Here is a 22327-nt window from a genome sequence, read left to right on the forward strand (position 1 = left end):
GCCTGGCGTTGGCCAGCCCGGGGTTCCTCAGGCAGCGGGCCATGTGCTGGTCCTTCATGCCTGATAGACTAGGGCCTACAGCCGCCGAGTTAAGTCATCCATACTGGGGCGAGAGGAGAAGAAACTGGCATGGGATTAGCCCCAGAGCCGGAGCCAGCCCGCGTGGCAAGTAGACTCAAATGTTGATGGTGATGACGAGGATGAATAATGGAAACACGAAAACAGAAACAAAACCTCAGACTTTGCATTCTGGCTCTATCACACTTGATCTGTGAGCCTCTGACATACACACCAAATAAACACCTCAGCGACAATCCTTCTATTAAATATTAGTAAAGTGTATTGTCTTATTTCTCTCTTCTTAAGTAAAAAAGAAATTAAAGTTTTAATATATTCTTCCCACACTCCACTGATTTGCAGTGCTCCAGTGTTTTAGAACATTTGTGTCTCCTTTTTGCATTTTCTCCTGCTATACCATGACACAAGGAATAAAGACTAAGTAGCTACTGTGGTGTGGTGATATTTATTGCACAACAGACACTACTAATTGTATCCAGAAGGGAATACTGCCTCCCCCTTCCCCTGTACCCTCTTTCTGTTTTCAAAGTAAAGTGAACTGATATGACTGCCTCAGTTTCACAGCAGTTGAATTTACCAGCAGCTGGATTTACATACGCATTTCTTAGCTTGTTGATTTTTAGATACCTGGCATCTGTACAGCAAATGGTATTACCATTTACTATCTTTCTCCCTCCACGACCCTCACCCCCACCATTTTGGGTGTTTCCAGATTAAATTCTGCTTGTCCTGTTGCCATAAATCTCAAGGGTACCTTTTAATGTTTTGAGCATAAGGTACTTTCAAACTGTGATAAAATAAAGCCCTTGCAAAATGATGATGGTGTGCACCAAGGAAAACAATTTAAAACAAACCAATTAACCTGGCATAACACATTATCAAATGGCTTACTCAAATAAATACAAGAAAATAAAAATGCATGCTCATTCTCATTTGACATTTCATCCAACATAAATTCAAAGAACAACCAACAAAAAAGGGTATCAAAAGCATGACAAGTTCAGGTGAAACCGAAGTTCATTTTATAGTTTATGGGTATTCTTTTTTCCCTTTTTTCATTGTAAATGCTGAAAATCAAAGAAACCCAGAAAGAGCATGCCCCACTAAAAAAATCAATGTGACTCTTTTATAACTGAAATGGGTAAAATGAATTCACAGGAACTGTGCAGTATAAATTGGTTTTCGAATGTACACTTTTTAATTGGCTATAAAGTAGCAGTTGTTCATCTATAGGCTATAATTGTGTAACACAAATGTCCCAGGATTAGCTTCCTTTTCTTCATTGATGCTTCACTGGGAATGAACTTTTGCCTCCCAGAAGTTTTTCATAGAATGGCACTAGCATTATCCAGGTTATCCTCAAATGACTTGCAAGAAAAGTGATCCATTTACAGTCAAAAAGTCAGGCTTTCCCCAACATGATCTGATGGAAGCTTGGAATTCAACTATAAGTTGAAGAATCAGGCTCATTTAAGTGTTAAACTTTCTTGGTATGCTAGACATTTATCAAATCTAGTTTCCCGGCCACTGTTCCCATCGGCCTTTTGCCATCAGAAGTTATTAAGGAAAATGCCACAGGCAGTTAGAATGACTGCTAAAATGAGTTAGCTCTGCTAGAAATGTTTACCTTTCAAACTTGGAAGTCACATCCATTAATCAGGAATGGGCCCTGTAGCCTAGGATAAGTAAATACTTTACTAACGACCTGGGTGCTAAGATACCAGCCTGGTAGGGAAGCTGAGAAACATTAAGATTCTGAATTCTGAGGATTGCAATTAGCTGAAATTTAATGAGCTGCAGAATGATATGTGACAGGGAAAAGTAACTTTATATTTACAATTTCCTGGCAAGATGAACTTTGAAATACAGCAAACTAAACCCTACCTCAGGGCAACTTAACCTTTAGAAACATAAGCCTGTGGAAGAAAGAATTGGTATTTGGGGATGGTACACGTTAAAACTGCCTTCCAGACAACTTAGCAAACAGGCGCAAATTCAAGTCCCAGGACAGTCCAAACGGCCTCTTTGTATAGAAAAGTAGCTCTTGTTTATTAAAATAATGATTTCACATGAGAAACACACAGTCTCACGGACACACAATCTTTAAAATTGTAGCCCGTATACTTTTCAGGGAAGGCAAGAACTATAACTAGATAGAAAGGGAGATGAAAACAGGTTCAGAATTTTTAGGGAAAAGAGGAACAATGCTCACTCCCTTATGAGAAAGAACACCAGGGGACCACTGCAAAGAGCAAGGGTTTCAAAATCAGTAGCTCTTATGAAGTATGTACTACATTTCCTGGATTCAACCCCCACCATATTTTATTATTTTAAAAATCATCTTACAATCAATGTATGAGAGTGTGTTTGTTTTTGTTTTTCCAAAAATAAAAAAGCACTGCTAAAAAGAGGAAGGAGAAAAGTATAATCAATGCAAATTTAAGTGGTGAACTATTAGAAATTATTATTTCATGATAAACGAGCATGTTTATTGTAAAGACAGCTTATGGGAAAAATGAACACTTATCTATCGCCCTTCTGTCCTTCCATCTTTCTTTTTTTCCTGCCCTCTTCCCTTCTCTCCTTTCCCCTTCCTTTCTTCTCTTCCTTCTTTCCAAATTTAATGGGTACTTCCATGTGCTGGTTGTTATACTAAGCAACTAAATCAGAATCTTTGGTGGAGGGGCTCATGATTAGGTGTTTTTAAAAAGCTCCCCAGGTGCTTCTAATGCAAAGAGAGCAGTGAGAACTACTGTTGAAGGGCAAGTGCAATTTCAGAACAGTAGGAAAAGGGAATATTAAAGGAACTTAAATGTGTTAAGTTGACTAACTGTCACCTCTTCCATCCACTTTACTATTTGTTCCCATGAAAATTCTTCCTCCACCTATCAGTTTGGCTGCTTACCGTGTGCCAGGCACTGTGCTAACCCTGGGCATAGAGTGGTGAACATGACAGGTAAGCTGGCCATCCTTATATTAAATTCTATGAGTAAGACAGAATTTTGCAGAATGGAAAGTAAAAGGAAAATTTTAAATCCCACTTCAACACTGCCATTAGGGAGCTGTAACAGAATATGATTTGCGAAGTAAATCTGCTGCCCACCAAGGGGTACATAGAGCCCAGTAGAAAAGATTATTTTAATTACCTGCTATTTTGGATTACATAATCAAGTTCTTCTATCAGTGAGGACCTTGATGGAATTTTCTGACAGTAGATCAGTGTCTTTGTTTCCGTGATGTTGCCTCACAATTCTTTTGTAGTATGCTGAGTCTTTAAAGTCACACCATAGAAAGCAGTCCAAATGCTTAAACGACGGTCAGTCAAACCTCCCCTGAGCACTAATCACAGTCTGGCTCCTTTAAAATTGTATTATGTCTATTTGATATATGCCAAAGAATACATTGTGACATATCTGTAGGTTAGGAAGCATAATAGTAAGACAGACACCAACAAACTCACTTAAGGACTAGTGTTGTTACCAATATCATTGAATCTACCCAGTGTGCTCCCCAGTGGTGGTTTCCAGCTGTGTGTACCCCAGAACAACATATTCTTAAACTCAATCCATTTCTGTGGGTGTGAACCCACTGTAAGTAGGACTTTCTGATGCATCTACTTCAATTACAGTGTGGCCAACCTCAATCAGTACAGGTCTTAATCCCATAACTGGAGTCCTTTATAAGTGGAACGAAATTCAGAGAGAGAGAGAAAGCCACAGGAAGCAAGAAGCTGAAATTCAAGGAAACCCAGATGAGAACGGAGAGACTGTCATGTGCATTTCCACGTGACAGAGGAGCAAAGGACCAAAGATCACTGGCAGCCAGCCCCAGAACACCACTCTTTGGAAGAAAAGTATCACCTCAATTTGGACTTTTTCCTAACCTCAAAACTGTGCATTTATAAATTTCCATTGTTTCAGGCAACCCATTGCATGGTGTTTGCTTGAGCAGGCCCAGGAAACTAAAACCTCCCCCTTGTCCCAACTCAGTCTCCTCCATAGAGGTAACTAACACCCTGGATTTTCAGGTTTAGAATTTGCTTGCTTTGGAAAAAAGTTTTATCACATACGTATCCCAAAACAATATATTATTTATTTTTACTTTTTAAATGTTTTATTCTATTGTGTATTCTTCTGTGGTATGCTTTTAACACTCAACATTATGTTTCTGAGTCATAAGTTATTGCATTTGCTAATGTTTGTTGATTTTCACTGATGAATAAAGTGCCATTGTGTGAATATTTTATCCATTCCCCTGCAGAAGAAGATTTGGTTATTTCTATTTTTTTTTTTACTGTGATTAAGAATTTTTTAACACATTTCCTGTAAGAATGTATAAGAATTCATATTCTCTAGATACTAATTTTTATCAATTGCATGTATTTCAAATATTCTTTGTGGCTTGTACTTTTGCCTTCCTTTTGGTAGCTTTTGATTAAATGAGTCCTTAATTTTAATACAGTTTAACTTCTCAATGTTTTCTCTTTTGGTTGGCAGATCTGTCTCATTCCTAAGGATCTTTCTCTACCCTGAAATCTTGAAGGTTATATTCCGTATTTTCTTCTTAAGAGTTTTCAGTTTTCTCTTTCATATTTAATTCTTAAATTCATCTGTAACTAATCTTTATATATGGAAAGGCAGGGATCCAATTTATATTTTTCCAAATGGGCAATCCATTTTTTCAATGACATTTATTTGACAGTCTGTCATTTCCCAAGTGATCAGCAATGCGGTTCTATCATACACGTGGGGATCTTTTCTTGCTTCCATTGCCTCTTGTCTACCTCTGCATCAGTAAGTGCTGTCTTAATTCTTATAGCTTTATAAAAAACCTCATTAACTAATAGGGTAAATCCTCTTTCCACATTCTTTTCCTTTATGGGTATCCTGACTATTCTTGAGCCTTGGCTCTTGCTTATACATTTCAAAATTAGTTTATTGATGAATTAAACTATCAAGTCCCTAAAAAGACCTTTTTGGGATTTCAACTGGATTGTAGTGAATCCATAGCCCAACATGTTGATAACTGGCATCTCTACAGTATTTAGTGGAGTATCCATCCAATTAAAAGGTTTCTAATATCCTCAAGAAAGATAGGGAAAATCTTTGTTAAATGTATTCTTAAGTACTTATCTTTTCTGTTACTCTCATAAATGGTATGTATTTTTAAAAATATATTGAGATCTAGCCATCTAGCCTGCTAAACTCTTTTATTAATGATAAAATTTATCAGTGGATTAAAATTTTTTCTACATAGATAATCACATTATACGTGAATAATTTTGATCCTCCATTTCCAAGCCGCATACCATATGTTACTGTTTCTTCACTTACTGAACCAGCCAGGATCTTCAGGTACACTTTATAGAAATGATGACAGAAATTTTCCTCTTGTTACTGTTTTTGCTTTTTAACTTTTAACAAACTATCGTTTTAATGCTTAATTTTTTGTAATGTTTCATTTTGAAAGATATTCAGACTCACAAAAAGGTTACAAAAATAGTACAAAGAAAAAGCACTTCTGGAATGATTGAGTTAAAGGCCTCTGAAAAGCCAGTCTTCCATAAAAGCAATGAGAATGCTGGAAAAAAAACTGTCAAAGTAAACATTTTCAGAATTCTGAAAATTAACCAAAAGCTTAAAAAATCTGATTTTTTTTTTCAAGAGATACTGCAGCATCTTGGTAAGAATAGTAGTGAGCTTTGTGGCATTTAATGCTCTATGCCCATCCCACTTTCCCCACAACACAGTCGCCTTGAAAACCACATCCTTGCAACCATGATGTGTGTGAAAACCACAAGCCTGGCAATCACTGGAGGGGGCCGAATAGGGTGGGAGTCTTCCAAAAGCCCCATCCCCAGAGAAATGTCACTATTTGACTTACCTGGCAGCTCCCCAGAAAAGCCCCTTTCACAGAGCTTGCCATTATTTGATCTGACTTGGAGCTCCCAAAGTGGGAAAAGCCCCAGAGCATTTGTCAAAAAACAACTAATGGCCACCTTAGACAGCAATAACAACTGGGGCAAAGAAAAGGCTGGCCAGGAAATTTAAAGGAATATCTGGGTAATGAGACAATAATAGGGGACTGTCAAGAGCTCCAACACATTCCTGTAAATCTAAAAGGGCATGTGCATGTACAGGGCTGCACAAACGCCCAGGAAGGACAGAGAAGGTCCTACTCAGTCACATGAAGCATATAGTACACATAGCAGGCATAAATCCTACCCGATCAGTAATGATATTAAACATAAATAGATAAAATGCTCCAAACAAAAGGAAGAGATTGGGAGAATGGATTTAAAAAATGATCCAACTATATGCTGTCTAGAAAGATACACTTGAGATTCTGTTTTTGATAATAACAGGACATAGCCTCCTGGAACAATTTGAAGAGTGTTTTCTTTTTTTTTTTTTTCTGTTCTCTATAAAATTTGTATAAGATTGGAATAATCTATTTCTTGGAAGTTTGGTGGAATTTGCCTATACAACCATTTTGGAATGATGTGTTCTTTGTGGTAAGATTTTTGACTGTCATTGTCAAAACATACCCAATATCCTCTGTCTATTCTGTGATTATTCCCTGCGTTTTTTTTGTTTGTTTGTTTGTTTGTTTGCTTTACCGAAAAACCAAGCTCTCTCCTGATGACATTGCTTATTCAATGATGAAGGACCATTAAATTTTTCTATTTTTTCTTGAGTCAATTTTTGGTAAATAATATTTTCCTAGAATTTTGTTTATTTTATCTGTCTCAAATTTGTTGACATAAAATTTTTTTCTAGTGCTCTTGTATAAACTTTTTAAAATTGCTGTACAGATAGTTTCTTCTTTTTCCATTATGATTTCTTTTTTGGTGCACAAGTTATATAGTATTACATTTTAATCTATGTTTTTGGGTATTTTTATTTATATTTTTATTATTGACTTCTAAGTTATGATCAGAGAATATGGGCTATATTATTCAAATTCCTTAAATTTTTGAGAGCTGCTAATTATTGTGCTCAGAGTTTTATTTATATTTATTAAATTTAGCTAGTTAATTACACTGTCCAAATCTTCTCTCTCTATGCTAATTGTTTTTATCTGCTTGACCTATTGGTAAGTAAAAGAGGTATATTGAATTTTCCAGGTATGACTTTTTTTTGGTTATATCAATTTTGCTTTTATAGATTTTGAGGCTATTTTGTTAAGCATTCATCAGTTTGGAATTATTCCATCTTCTAATGAAATTAACCTATAATCATTATATAATTCTCTCTTTATTTTGGCAATATTTTTGTCTTAAAGTCTGTTTTGTCTGATATTAACAGGTCAATCCAGCCTTAAATTTAAAAATATATATATATTTGCCTAGTGTATCCTTTTGTAATCTTTTACTTTTAATTTTTCAGCATCCTTATATTTTAGGCATGCCTCTTGTAATTTACATATAGCTTATGTAAATTATACCCTACAAAGTTCACCACCTTACTTTGTACTATTTATAACACTCTTTTATGCTTTTCTTTCTTCTTTTTTATCACTCTACTTATTCCTCTATTGGACTGGAAGTTTCCATTTTATTTCAATTCTTTTAATGTTTAAACATCACATTTAAGTATTAATACCTAATCAAATCTTAATAAAAATTTTAACCTCTTCTCAAACTGTGAAGAGCCTTACAGTACTTTAATTCCAACTACCATGCTTATAATTCAAGTTATTTTAGTGCTATCTTTTTATTTTAACTGAGTATATTAGATTTTAAAAATATTGGCAATTTATAAAAGAATGTACTTGTTCATGGGAATTGTATATGTGAATTATATTGTTTTTTCAGGGATGTGTGCAGCCTGCTCTCATATGTTCAGAAGACAGAGCAATAGATGATGGATGATAGATAGGGAGGGAGGGAGGGAGGGAAAGAGAAATGGTGGTGTGACAGCATGTTAAAGTTGGTGGATCAGGGTATCGGGGGAGGGGGGTCAGGGTATGCTGGAGTTCTGTGTACGGGGTTCGTACTGTTTTTGCAACTGTTCCTGTAAGTCTGAATTTATCACAAAATAAAATTAAAAACAGCAACAACAACAACAAAAAATATTAGCAATTTTACAATGCTGGTTTAAATTTTTGGGTTTTTAAACCCAATTTCTCTAGTCAATATTTCTTCTTGTGTTGCAGACCTTTTATCTGGGACCATTTTCTTCTTGAAATGTCTCCTTTAGAAATTCCTTTGGTGACAACCTATTGATTCCAAATACTCTCAAAAAATATTTTTTGTTAAATTTGAAAATATTTTCATTCCATCTTTTTACCTGAAAGATAATTTTATTTGATCATAATTCTACATTATTTTCTTTCATCACCTAGAAGATATTACTCAAATGTTCTGCCTTACATAGTAGGTACTGAGCTGCTTACATAGCTGATAACTGTTCTTCTTTTGTAGATGACCTGCCTTTTGTGGCCTTGGAAAAAATATTCTCTTTGTTTTTTGTATTGTTCAGTTTCATTAAAACCAGTCTAGGTACTCATATCCTTTCTCTCTGCCTGTTGTACATTGTGTTTCCCCTATTTTGGATTCCTGACTTTTATCAGAGCTGGAAAAATTTCAGCCACTGTTTTTTAAATATTGCTTTCCGTTCATTCTTTTTATTCTCACCTTCTGTCATTCTGCTTAGACACATAATAAATATTATTCTGTACTTGATGTCTCTTAATCTCTTGCTTTCTATCTCCGTATCTTCCTGTGCTCCATTTTGGTTAATTTATTCAGATCTATCTTCAAATTCATTCATGTTAACTTCAGCACTGTCTAATCTCCTCTTTAACCCATCCGTTAAGTTTTAAATTCAACAAATCTGCTTTTCATTTTAAACAGGGCTAACTGGCTCTTTCTCAAATTGGCCTAGCTATACTTGATAGTTTCTTATTCATTGCTTATTTTGTGATTCCAGAGTTACACAGTTATTTCATATTCTGTAGCTCATATTGCTCATATCTGAAGTGCTTTGGGAATCTGCCTCTGTTGTAATTATGTCTGCTTTTTCTTAGTTATGGTAGCCAAACTATAGGCTAGTTTTGATTAGGAGCTTATATTTTTGTTGAACTTATAGATAAAAAGTCTGAGAGCCTCAACACATGGATGCTTTCCTTTAGGTGATGTGTATTCGCCATTGCTGGTTACAGAGTTACTACCGACGTGAGACCAATTCAGCCTCTTTGCACGTCCTGGCCTTAGTGCTGGGGCCTCAGCTCAGCCACCCCACACCAAGGGAAACTGAGGCATTGGCCTGCAGGGCACCCTGCTTTATCGCCCCTGCTCCATAGGTTTCTCTGTCTTTTGTATTTCTTATATTGTTATTGCTCTTTCTTTCTTTCTTTCTTTCTTTCTTTCTTTCTTTCTTTCTTTCTGTGCTTTGAGACCTCTCTTTTATTAAATGTAGTATTATTGCTCTTGTTACAATTTATCCTAGATTTAGTTGTATTTTAGCAAAGTGTTTTTCAGAGTGTCTATCATTCTGCTGGAAGTAGAAATTGAGTCTGCCTTTTATCAACTCTGCTGGTATTTATCTCTTGCACTAGGCAGACACTCAAATCATTATTATTTTTGGGTTTTCCAGGGTTTCTTGTATAACATTTCTATGTAGCAGATGCTGAAGGACTTTTGCTACAATTTGTTGAACATCCTTGGTAACAGCTTATACTTATAAGCACTTTCTAACCACTAGGCAATTTTCTAAGTGTCTTACCTAACCTCATTTAACTCATTTAAACTTCACAAGAATTCTATGACCTAAGTATGATTATTATTCCCGTTTTTCAGATGAGCGAGCTGAGGCACAGAGAGTTTTAAGAATCCTCCACAAAGGAACACAGCCAGTGCATAGTCGAGACAGAATTCAAACCCAAAAGTCTGATTTGAGAAGACATGTTCATAACCACAAAGCTCTATTACCTGGCTTAATGGCACCAGGACTCCTAAAAATCCTGATAATCATAGAGAATTCAAATAGTCCAACAGATTGTTTCTCATTCTAGATTTCTGGAAACTGCTAATATGATATTGCACCTACCTAAAAGAGAATGACATTGAGTACTCATCTCCTGTAGATCACTGCAAGAAAAGGATTATGTTCTCATGCAATCTACACAGAAGTTAATACACCACAGAAGTTCTATTATTTCCAAGAAACTCATGAGGGTCTTCCTCAGCCCATCACAGACATTCTGCATTTGCTGAAATGAATCTAGTACTGGCAAAGACTTATATGTTCCTATGAATAGACGCATGCATGCTATTTTCTATGACAAATTAGCATTGAGCTTTACATCGATGAAACATTAAGGGTATTAATGTTTTAAAGCAACCTAGGTTCTTCTGCTCCTGTTGCATATACATTGAGGATCACCACCATTAACAGACAAGCCAAAGCTAATCACTGCCCTGTAGGCTGTGCAGCTGTAACGATGAATACGCAGTCTCTCCTAGCAGCAGCCACTTCCTTGTCTGCATTGAAAATGACTACACACTTTGTTCTCTTTCATTATGGAAACATGCACCGCTTAACTGTTCCCTTTTCCTGGAAATTGATTTAGAGTTGAAAAGTTTGGAAAATATTCTGATTTCATTGGAATTCATAATGTTAAGTTTAGGATACATGAGCTACAGGGACAGAGAGTTTAAATATCAAAATGCAGGATCAACTGGAATCAATATATGTTCCTTTATCAGTCAAGCAAACACTATAGCAATTAGCCAACATCAGGTAAGCCATACCTTGCACTTTCTCTCCACATGGATGACAAAGGAATCATATTCCAGTATCTTAAAACAGGCATAATACTTATATTCATACACTGAGAAAATATGTCTCCTAAGATCACAATAATGTACATGGAAACTTCCTTATCTGCTCTTCACCCAAAAAATACCACTGTGCATTCCTTAATGTTATATCATAACAAGTTGTTTATATCTTTAAAGCACAAGTGCTGAGCTCTTTTTAATTTAATATATTTGTGGATAATACATATGTAATGGATTATGGACATTAGTATATTAGTTATATCTTTGGCATGACCCCATTTTATAGCACTGATTTTTCACTCACTTGCTCATTCATTCATTCATTACCGACATCTGCTCAGGTTGGGTGCTAGTATGGGTGTCAGTTACAATGTGCTAATATGACCGTGGGGGTAGAGACAGTGCATTCTGAGAGCAGAGAGAAGGGGACAACCGGCAGGGTGTTCTGGAGGTGGTCTGCAAAGGCTTGAAGCAGGTGAGCAGTAAGGGCAACCGTATTTCCCCAATAGAACAAAACACAAAGACAGTTGAAACACTGGCCTGATCTAATTAGACCCTTTCTTTCCTAGAATATATTTCAACAATTTCTGCAGATCTATAATGGATTTGTAGACTCTGATTGCCACTGATCTCAGATTATTTTCAACAGGGGTTGTATGTTTAAGGACTCAAATTTTGTGTCCTTCAGGCAGAGCCAGAAAATGGGCCTTCTACATCTGGTATCTTCTGAATCACAATCTTGTAAGGAAGTTCTTTTCCAGGAACTCCCTGGGCAGTACTGCAGGTTGTGCACTGCACAATCCCAAGGACAATATGCCTAACGGAGACTTGTAGAAATAAATGTTTCCTCATGCCAGCAAATGGCAGTGGAAGTTTGATTCTAACAAAAGCAGTATGTTAGGACAATTCTCTGACAGATGGAAATGACGTATCTTGAGGAAGGTTTGTCTTTTATCTAATTAACAGAAAGATGCCTATGGGTTACCGTCCACCCTGTTTCTTGTTCATCCCAAACATAACCCTTGTCTCTGCTAGTGTATAGGGAGAAAGTCGATCTATCATTAGTGCACTTCTGCTCTGGCATTTCTCCCCTGTGACTTCTAGGACCAATGATAACAGCCATAGGGGATCAGAAGTGGAGACGAGAAAGCAGTGGCGAGTGAGACATGCACAGCCTGTCACTTGCTCCTGGGTTCCTCTCTCACAGAGAAAGCTCTAGGGTCCATGGCTTCTTGGTGTGCACCCTCAACCCTCCTTTTCTATGTTTTCACTTTCCACTGGAACCTCCAGCAGCAAATCAGGCAGAACATTGCAATCAGGCAGCACAGCGTTTGACTTTATGCACCTCAAAACAGGGTCCTTTTCTCATCCATCATTTCAACCAGACAGCCTAGCACAGTTAAGCAAAAAACAGATACCGAGAAATCTTTGGTTGAGCAAAGCAAATGAGTGCAGTTATTAGACAAAATTAATTTTTTGAATAACCAGTTGCAACATTAATGAATCCCTGACTTCATCATGATTAATATTATAAAGCAAACAAAAAGGGCAAATTGGTTCTCATACAAGGCCAGCCATCCTTTTTGGTTCTGCTCTACTTTCTTTTCTCAAGAAATCATGAAAGGTGTGGTGTGTGCCAAGGGGAATTTCATTTAAAGGAACTATCCATCACTTCAGTAACTGAAGCAACTCTCTTACCTTATAGTTATCCATGATTTCAGCTAACCATGGCTTAACCGACTTGACTGTATCTTCTTGCAAGTACTTTTCAACTTCAGATCCGTCACTAAAAGTCTGGTTTCCCACGTGGAGTGCTTGTCTCACTTCCGGGAGTGACAAAATTTCCATAGTAACTTTGGTTCTCAGGTTCCTGACAGCAGAGGATGTCAGAAAGATATTAGGGAACTTGACTGGGGGTGGGAACAGAGCATAGGGTCAAGGGGGAAGCTGTGTATTTCTCATAACATATAACATGATGAACAAGATGGGACATGAATATTAACTTGTCCCTGCCTTTGAATCTTAACTTGGTAGGTTTTGAGGTAATTTAGGGGAGTTGATTTTACTAATGACAAATCTAGAAGATGTCAATACTTTCAGAGGAAATACCGAATTCGCAAATGCTGGGTTTTCCTTCTTAGAAACTCACTCTGCCACCCGTGGCTCCATTCAGCAACCTCTCTAGGGGCAAAGATGGGGAAAATGAAAGGCAAGATGACCAAAATAAATTTGATCCTTGGCAGTGGCTCTATGGAAAGAAGATCAAATGGACTCCAAAGGGTTCCAGGGTGGTGGCATTGTGGATTAAAAACTAAGGATTCTTTTCAAGTTCAGCTGCTCATTAAGATCACACAAAAAATATCAGCTGACTATAATTTAAGGAGGAAAATATATTGAGTATATAAACAGGATTCTTTCTAAAGGACAGAAGACAAAAACAAGGTTGTCCATGATCCTGATTTAAAAACAAAACAAAACAAAAACCTGCATAAAGTTTAGGTTTTTCACTAAAAAAAAAAAAAAAAAAGAGTTAGAAGTGCTGTTTAAAAAAATTCAAGTGACAAAAGAAGAAAAAGCTGTTAGGGTTTGAGTTTAACAATTTTGTGCATCATCAAAAATTTTTGCTAGGTGTGAATACTTCACTTTGTAAAGAAAAAAAAAATAACAGCAAATTTTGTCCTCAAGTATGTTTTTCTCTTGGTAAAAGCTAAATCCAAAACCACAGGATTGGAGAATTCCTCTGAAATTAATTTTATATATTATTTACAAAATAGTTCATAAATAAGCAGCTTAATAAAGAAAAAAAAAAAACAGAATGCATTGTCATAGACACTAGAATAGGATTATACAAGTCCAAACCATCAATTTGGCTCCCTTTCTCTTATTTAATTCTATACAAAAGGCATTAACTTTGGCCCACTTTTAAGAAAGAAACTACTTGAATACTCAAAAGTATTCCAGAGGGCGTGAAGTGAGGGCCACATGAAATGCACTAAACATCTTAAGTTAAAATTAAGACAAAGCAAATATTTTCATAAAGGCTTTGGCAGTTTTGATTATCCAAGCTTTCTTAAGTACAGAACAAAGAATGTGGGCACTTTCAAAAAACTCACAACAGACTTGGAGTTCTGGGACTTGACACACAGAATTCTAATACCAGCCTGTATTTCTTTCAAAAGAACTTCTTTATAACACGCTCTACTGGGGGGAAATTGTGTTAATCAGAAATCGTTTTGAATTATCAAAAATGTCACACACTCTTAATGGTCAGATTATAATGTATATAGCATTACATTACTAAACATTAGTAAACCAAGTAACACAATACAGTTTAGACATATTTATATAGTATCAAGTCAGAATATTTCCCAAATTAGAGAAGGTTTGGTTTTGCCAAAATATTTAAGTGAACATTATTATGGTTTTAAAAATGGTGTAATTACCATGCATTGTAAGAAGTTATAATAATTACTACATCCTGTAGCATTCTGGAAGTAAGGAGGTTCACTCGTTAAGTCACCATCTAGTAGTTTATCCAATATCTAGGTTGAGGGGTGGGGGAGAAAGATAGAGGGGCCGTCATTAGGACGGGTAGAAATGAATAGGCATTTGCAATTTAATCTATTCAACAAATTTTTCATTCCTTTATTGTTTCATTCAACAACTGCTGGTTGCATGCTTTCTCTGAACAGGCTGTATTTAGGTATTGGGGAAATAGCTGTTAAAAGACAGACCAGAGTCCACCCTAATGGAACTTATATACTTGAGGGACAATAAAAAAGCTAAGTAGATAGGTAGCATATCAGAGAGTGATAAGTGCTAAGGAGAACAATTAAGAAAAGTGTGCTAGGACGTGTCCCAGGTGCCACGTGCACGGATGTCCATGAGTGTATGGGGCATCATAGAGAGGAGGCCACTGAGGTCTCTCAGCAGGTGGCAGTTGAGTGGAGGCCTGTTGGAAGGGAGGGAGGGAGCCATCCAACACCTGGGGCAAGAGCATTCCAGACAGAGGGGACAGCCAGCCGAAGTCCCCGAGGGTGGGAGTGAGCTTTGTGGAAAAGGGTTGCCTTAATAAGGATGGATGGTGGAACATTCACCCGTGGTACCAAGGAGAGGACAGAGCACATGGGCACAGATGCAGGTGCTTGGAGCTGGTAGAAGTTATCTTTGGACAGTTGATATAATAACCTAGACATCAGCTGAGGGTAAGAATGATCAGCATGGTTGCGTGTTTTTCTCCAGCCACATTCCACTGCCAAGATGCAGGCAGAAAGTGGGTAGAATGTTGGGTTTAGCCAAAGGAATTTGAGGAAGGTGAAGGGGCACAGGTGTTGGGAATGCATTGTAACAAGTAAGGTAGAGAAATGAGGACTTGAGGGGCTTAGGGATAATAAAGAGGAACTAGGATCAGCGGACTGAAAAGCAGTGGGGTTAAAGGACCATTAAGAATTGGTGTACTAGGAGAAGTGAGCTGGAAGGAGAAAAGAGAGGTTGAATTCGAGATGTAGAGTGATTGCTGGACTTTTTGGTAATGGGAATGAGTGGCTCAGATAAAGAGGAGAAACAAGGTCATCGAAAGAAAGGAAGTTAAGGAAGTGAGGGGCCAAGAATGAAAGGATCATCAATATGGGTACTGAAATCACCAGGGATCATGTTAAGAGTAATGCCGGAGACAGGTGACCTTGAGGCAGGTGCTAAAATATCCAGAGAAATGGGAAGGAGTAGCCCAGGGGTTGGGAGATAACTACAAGTGGTGGGTGGTATCATGTGAGGACATGAGATTCAAAGCCTAATGTTTTAGGAGGATGGAGGGAGCATGACCTGGAAGCAGCCAGGAGGAGCAAGGAGGACACTTACATGACACATCTATTTATGTGGCTTTTGGCAATTAATTGCACCCCTCTGGAGCCTCAGCTTCCTCATTAGTAAAATGCACATGGGGGGAAGAGGGGCATTAGATGGTTTCAAACCTCTTCCAGATCTGAGTTACTGCTCCTTGACTAATTAAATCACTTTAAGGGTTCAGAGAATCAATCAGGTATTTTTATTTACACTTGGGATTTTGATACTTGTATTCTCTTAGGTTTCAGGATTTCTTGGAGTATTCCACTGCAGGTGCTGAAGCACATTTCATTACCAGTGGTTTACTTTCTTAAAAATCATTCTATTTCCCTTGAAAAGGCAAAGTTTTTTTTTGTTTTAATTCATCACTCAAGATTTTGGCCCAATGTCACATGGACATTCCATACATTCAAGGGTTTTGGTTTGCTTGTTTGTTTGTTTTTTTAATAATGAATCTGGTTTGGGAGAGAGTCTATATTACCTCATGGACCATCTTCTCATTATCTCTCTGAATACACAAAATATTCTGAACTTTTCAACAGTTTCATGAATCCTGTGGGTGCGTAGGCTGCTGCTACATGTACCATGGATATCCGTCTGCTTTCTTTATCCCTTTGGGCCTATCAAATTTTCTTGCTCTTGACATTGTTTCATCCCTGTGTGCTTCTTTAAAAACATATCACGTCTCACTTGCAGATAGGTCTCATGCCACATAAAATTTGATATTGATTCTAAATAAGGTTCACTTTTTACCGCAGTAATTAGCCTAAAACCAGTCTTGAAAATACTGTCATTGCAAGTGGAAACATGATCCTACGTGGCCCTGAAAACATGTCTCTTCCTTTGCATTTACAATTGCACAAGAAAATCAACACTTTGTAGCCACATCTGGTATCATAACACAGAGAAAGGTGAGCCTGTTAGCAACCTTCCCGATGGCTTGGGACTTCCTGTGTTCATTTGCTGCTACGAGAATTCATTGCAGGAACGACTGCTGCTCTTTGAGGGTCATCCTACTTGTAAAATGGGGTGTGACTATATGCTACCTCCTCCTCCCTGTGGTTATACATCATCTGATTTGACCTGAACCAGCTACTCTGCAGGGCCTAGAAGAATGACTGAATATTTGTCCTCAGCCTTCAAAACAGAAATGAGGTTAGATATATTATTAGAGGATGTGCTTCTAATAAAAAGTATTAAATACCTCAAAATCCATCCTTGCCTCATTTACTAATGTATCAAATATGATGACTGTATGGTAAATGTGGCAAAACAACAACAATAACAACAACAAAAAAAACTAGCACAAAAAAAACCTGAGGATGGTTGTTTACAATATGACCTTTGTCTGCATTGGCACAAAAACAACTTCTTGTATCCTAATATTAAGCATATTTTTACATTTTAGATAAACAGACAAAAGGGTGAAGAATACAACCACATTCTTTAATTCTCAAATTTAGTTTTAGGGGCACAATATAATGATATTCACAAATACCAATGGCTCTTTGTAAATGTTTCAAATCACTACAGCTTACAGTCTTTGTCACTGACACACAGGAACATATGACATTTGTTTCACACTGTGGTCACTTCTCCAGCTGAAACCGGGTTTGTGGATATGAGCCTTCTAAAGGGTTTAGAACATATGTTGAAGCGGATGCATCCACTTCCTAGTTTGCCTTTCCTCTGATTTCCATATGATGGATCATGCCTTTAGGGTCTACAAAGCATTTAAAGAAATCAAAACAGGTCGTGAAAGACAGAGTTACATAAACACTCCAAGGCGATCTCAGGTTTAAAATACAGCCAGGGTAAATTCAAAGAAGCACGGGTGGTTCTTTTCATTATGATCCATCCCGCCCCCACTCATCTCACCAGCAAAACAGATCCTTCCCTAAGGAAAAACTGTCAGAGCACCAGGGTGCTTCCATTGACACCCGCACCCCATCCCCCACCCCGCTCTGCTCAGATGGTTTTAATTGCTCAAGGACAACCCAGGGCCCCAGAACTCACTTCAAAGGCCACCAACCAGTCCTCCTGTTGGATGTGCTTTATGCACTCATCACACTTTTTCTGGAAGTACTTTCTCTGCCTCTCATCCAACAAGCCAATTTGGTACAGAAATGCCGCATAGCCCCCTATAATCTGAGGAGAAAAGAGACAAACGTAAATGCAACAGAGGAAGAGAGGAGTCAGGGAAGCCCCTTTGCTAGCTGAAATAACCCTTTGTAATTGTAAATCTGCAGGAATTAACCCAGCAAGACAATTACACACAAATGCACACATATAACCCACGCCCACGGCAAACCAAGGCTGACGTAGTCAGTTGACCCCTTAAAACAGTTAGTAAAGATTACAAGTTAGAAGTCATTAGAAAGTATACGGGCAATGGTATTTCGCCTTATCAAATTAGGCCTCTGAGATAAGAGGAGCCTTGCCTCTGTCTGATTAAAGGGGATTTAATCTCCTGAAGAAGCAAAAAGGAAAGGAAAAGCAAACACCTACAGATTCGGGGTCTGAATAGGCATCTCCAATGGCAATTCCTCTCAAGTTGATCTTCAGATCCATCAGGGGGTTGGTGGAATGGATGTAGTGAGCAATGGCTGGTACGTATTTCCCTGCGTAGGACTGAGAAGGGCAGATGTTAAAAGAGACGATCACAAAGTACTACGAGTTACATTATCGGCATTGAAGCAGATTAAAATAATAATGCAGCAGCAATATTTCCACAAGTTACACCATCCGTTTCTTAATTTCTCATTGTGAATTCCACAAAAGCAAAGAGCTCTGTCTCTCACTTTTGTAATTCTGGAGAACAAGTGGCCTGTGAGTAGCAGACGAGTTGCACAAAAAATAATAAGCGAACAGTACTAAGTGAGAGCATTCTAATTTCTTTCCAAAATCAAATAGCACGAACCGGCAAACACAATTCTGGTGCCCGTTGGGCTTTTCTTACCAGAAGTTCCATTAAAGGCTTTATTAAAGGAAAAAATTCTCAAGCCAAAACAAGATTTCTGAATCTGCTAATGATGTCAATATGAAATCAGCAAGTATTAAAGGAGCAGGAGAAAGGGAAAAGGAAAATAATACTGATTGGCACTAAAATTGCCACAGACTTTTCTCAGTGTTTCTCAACTTTTTCTAGCACAAGATCCATTTTCAACATCAAAATATTTTGTGGGCACTCTTCCACGACAGACATATTAATAGTCGAACTTTTAGAATATGCTGGGGAAAGTTACTATGGATCCAGTAATATTTTTAAAATAATTACTTAAATATTTTCCATCAAACAGTAGCCTTCTTGACATCTCCCTTGGGCATCTAATATTAAATGCCATATGTTCAAAATGAAGCTCCCAATCCCAAGTCCTCCTGCTGAGTCAATTTCAGTTAAGACTAAAGGCAACTCTATTCTTCCGGTTGCTCAGGCCAAACATCTTGGTTCCAATTTTTGTATCTCTCTTTCTTTCACAACCCACAAAAGTTCATCAGCCAATCTCGCAGATCTGCTTGTTCCATCAGAATCTGTCCAGAATCCAGTGTCTTCTCCCACCACCCCCTCTGTCGCTCAGTCCAGATCACCATCGCCTCTTGCCTGGATTACTGCAAAGGCCTCCCAATTGGTCCCCTGCTTTTTGCCCTTGCCCCCTCCAGTCTATTTGCAAGGCAGTGACCCTGTTAAAACATGAGGCTGATTGTGTTATTCTTCTGCTCAAAACCCTTTCATGACTTCCCATTTCAGAGTCAAAGGAAAGTGCTTTCTCTGATGCATGAGAGCCGACATGCTAGGGCCCCTTCACTAAGCTTGTCCCTGCTCCAGCCTCACTGGGCTCCTTGCACACACCAGGCCCGCCAGGGCCTCTGCATTAGCTTTTCCCTCCACTGCAAAAGCTCTTCCCCCGGATATCCACGTGGCTAGCTCCCTCACTTCCTTAAGTGGGGTGTTCTGAGGGGCTGCCTTCCCTGGCTACCCTGTCTGATATTTTACTACCCTTCTTTGATGTTGCATATTCTCCTTCTCTCCTTTGTTTTGCCTCTTAAGCCTTACGACTCTCCAAGGAACCATATATTTTACTTATCTCGTGTATTGTTGTTCCCCCACCCACACTAGACCATAAGATCCAAGAGAATAGAGATAATTGTTTGTTTTGCTTATTACTATATCTCCAGTGCCTAATACTGGTTATTTATTAGTGTTCAGTAAATAGCTATTGAATGAATAACTCTTGAATGAATCTACATGCGTTTGAAAAATAGCAATGCATAAATGTTCAAAACAGACTCAAGGCATTGTCTGGGCCCATATGAGTTCACAGACCCCTCACAATATCTCCAAGGCTCTCCTGGGGTCTGTAGTTCAAAGGTTGGGAATGCCTGAGAGCTCTCATTTAATTGATACCATAGTCATATGTTGGAGATATCATTATTCCCATTTCAATATGAGGATACTGGGGCTCAGAGAAGTTAAGTAACAGGGCTAGAACTCAAACCCAGTCTGACTTACTCCAAAACCTAAACTCCTTCCAAGTTATGATAAAAGAATGTAAACTTGGTAATTTATGCATTCTCCCCTAACTGATGCAAACCTCTTGTGCAATAATAATTTAGAAAAAGTATTGAACCATATTTATGAACATATTTTAGGTTCCTAATGGTAATATAAAGATGTGTTTATATGTCAGGAGACACAAAAATAGATAAAAGCACTAAAGCTAACAATTTCCCTTGAAAATACATTATGGGATCCTTGACACAAATGCAAAAAAGCAACATTTACCATTTCATTGATTATTATTCCCACAAAGTGTAAACTGCCCAGCACGGAGTAGATACACAAAATAATAATAATAAATTCATTTATTCAAAAAAATAAACTTTGAATAAATGAATGATTTCTCTGGCATTACTTCTTAATATTTTTTTCTCTATTGCAAATTGGCATAAAATGCTAAAAAGTATATATATCTTCTACTGATAATTATCATTCAAGTTGCCCTGTTATAAGACCTGGTAATAAAACACTTCTTGACCCTTTCTGAGTTAGGTGAGTATGTACTTTAAATATCTATACACATAGTGACAAATTAATGCTGAGCCATCCTCATTTTTATGGCACCTTCCCCCTTGTGGCCATCATGTGTATATGAGATATATCATAGCAGGAAATAAACAACACCCACTCATAATTTTTGAGCATCTGCTAGGAACCAGGCTATTTCATCTACCTGAATTTTCATAAGAACCAATTTAAGGTAAACAACATTTTCCTGTTTTTTTTACGATGATGAAAACAAAGCTCCATGTATTTCAGTTAAGTGCGTAGCTGGAAGTGGATCCCAAGCTTGGCTGCCTCTCATTTCTCCTATCAAATCGCATTTCAATAAGTGCTTCTGGTTAGACTGGGTTTCTGGGACCAAACCTTGGTTTAGACATACCAGGCTTGCTAAGCTGACCATTTATGGAAAACAAGACAGTAAGATCAGTTAATTTTATAACCACATCTCTGCAAAGTTTGGTCTGCATCTGTTAACCTAACAATGACAATGTTTACTCATTTTTTGTTCTCTAATGACTATCACACACTTCCTTGCCTCTGTCAGTGTGACAAATCCTTCATTGCCATTTTCATTAATCATTCCACTGGTTGAGTGAATTAGGCTGTCACACAGTAGACAATTATAGGATTATTTTATGGAAAACAGACACCAAAACATTATAATGAAATTTCAATTATTTGAAATGCATTTCTTTTCTTTTTTTTTTTCTTTTTGCAAGATCAGACTTATTTATTCTTCTTGAATCATTTGTTTCTCAGTTTAAAGATTCTCTGACCATTACCAGCACTTTACAAAACAGCCAGACAATAAATCAAGTTTATTTTATTTTACCTAGTTTTCCCTTTCCGGTACATGCTTTAAATAGAACAGAACCCCATACCTTGAATTTAGGTGTGGCTGCCTTACAGATTAGAACTGGACTCTATCCCTTAGGACTTAACAATTATGGTTTTGTAATTTTATGAACTCTTGCTTCTTTTGTTCAAGATTCTGCCTGCACCAATGAAAACAGCAACAACAGCCAGAAGTATCAGTTCTGAGGTCTCTCTGACCTCTCCCTGGAGCTCACCAAGATGGGCAGCAGCTGGCCAATGAAGCCCTGATGTCTGAGAACGAACACCAACCTTCTAACATCAGACCCCATTCTCATAAAAGCCGGTAGCAGCACCAAAGCAATCATGAAAGGAAAGAGGAGGTGAGATCAGGCCCTATATGAACACAGGGACTTTTGAATGAGGAACTCAGTCAGATAAACATATTTATCTAACACAACAATTCAGTCTAGGTTAGCAATCAACACATCAGGATTTCAGTCTGCCCTTATTGTTCCTTTCTCATATTTAAAGAAGTTTCAAACTGCAATTTCCAACAGGGTTCTTGTTTGGTTAGTTTCTCCCATGGTGGCCGAATTTTGAACTCACCTCTGAAAAGAAAGATCAGAGATTTTAGGATGTGTTTGTACATGTTTACACTTGCTGGAGCTTAAATCAGCAATAAACTTCCAATCCTCTGCTTGCATCAGAAGGATCTCAGAATTCAGCTCACAATCTTTTACTTC

General features: G+C 37.7%; 1 protein-coding gene across 1 annotated transcript in view; it reads right to left on the reverse strand.

The window, feature by feature from the left end:
• CPVL (carboxypeptidase vitellogenic like) overlaps positions 1 to 22327 on the reverse strand; it is a 118584-nt gene that overhangs the window by 40292 nt on the left and 55965 nt on the right. Inside the window, 5 exon segments of the mRNA XM_037836969.1 lie at positions 12563 to 12710; positions 12712 to 12734; positions 14308 to 14406; positions 17723 to 17854; positions 18215 to 18337. Of these exon segments, the coding sequence (XP_037692897.1) occupies positions 12563 to 12710; positions 12712 to 12734; positions 14308 to 14406; positions 17723 to 17854; positions 18215 to 18337 (525 nt within the window).

The sequence above is a fragment of the Choloepus didactylus genome, chromosome 5 (assembly GCF_015220235.1).
Source record: "Choloepus didactylus isolate mChoDid1 chromosome 5, mChoDid1.pri, whole genome shotgun sequence".
NCBI classification, from domain to species: domain Eukaryota; kingdom Metazoa; phylum Chordata; class Mammalia; order Pilosa; family Megalonychidae; genus Choloepus; species Choloepus didactylus.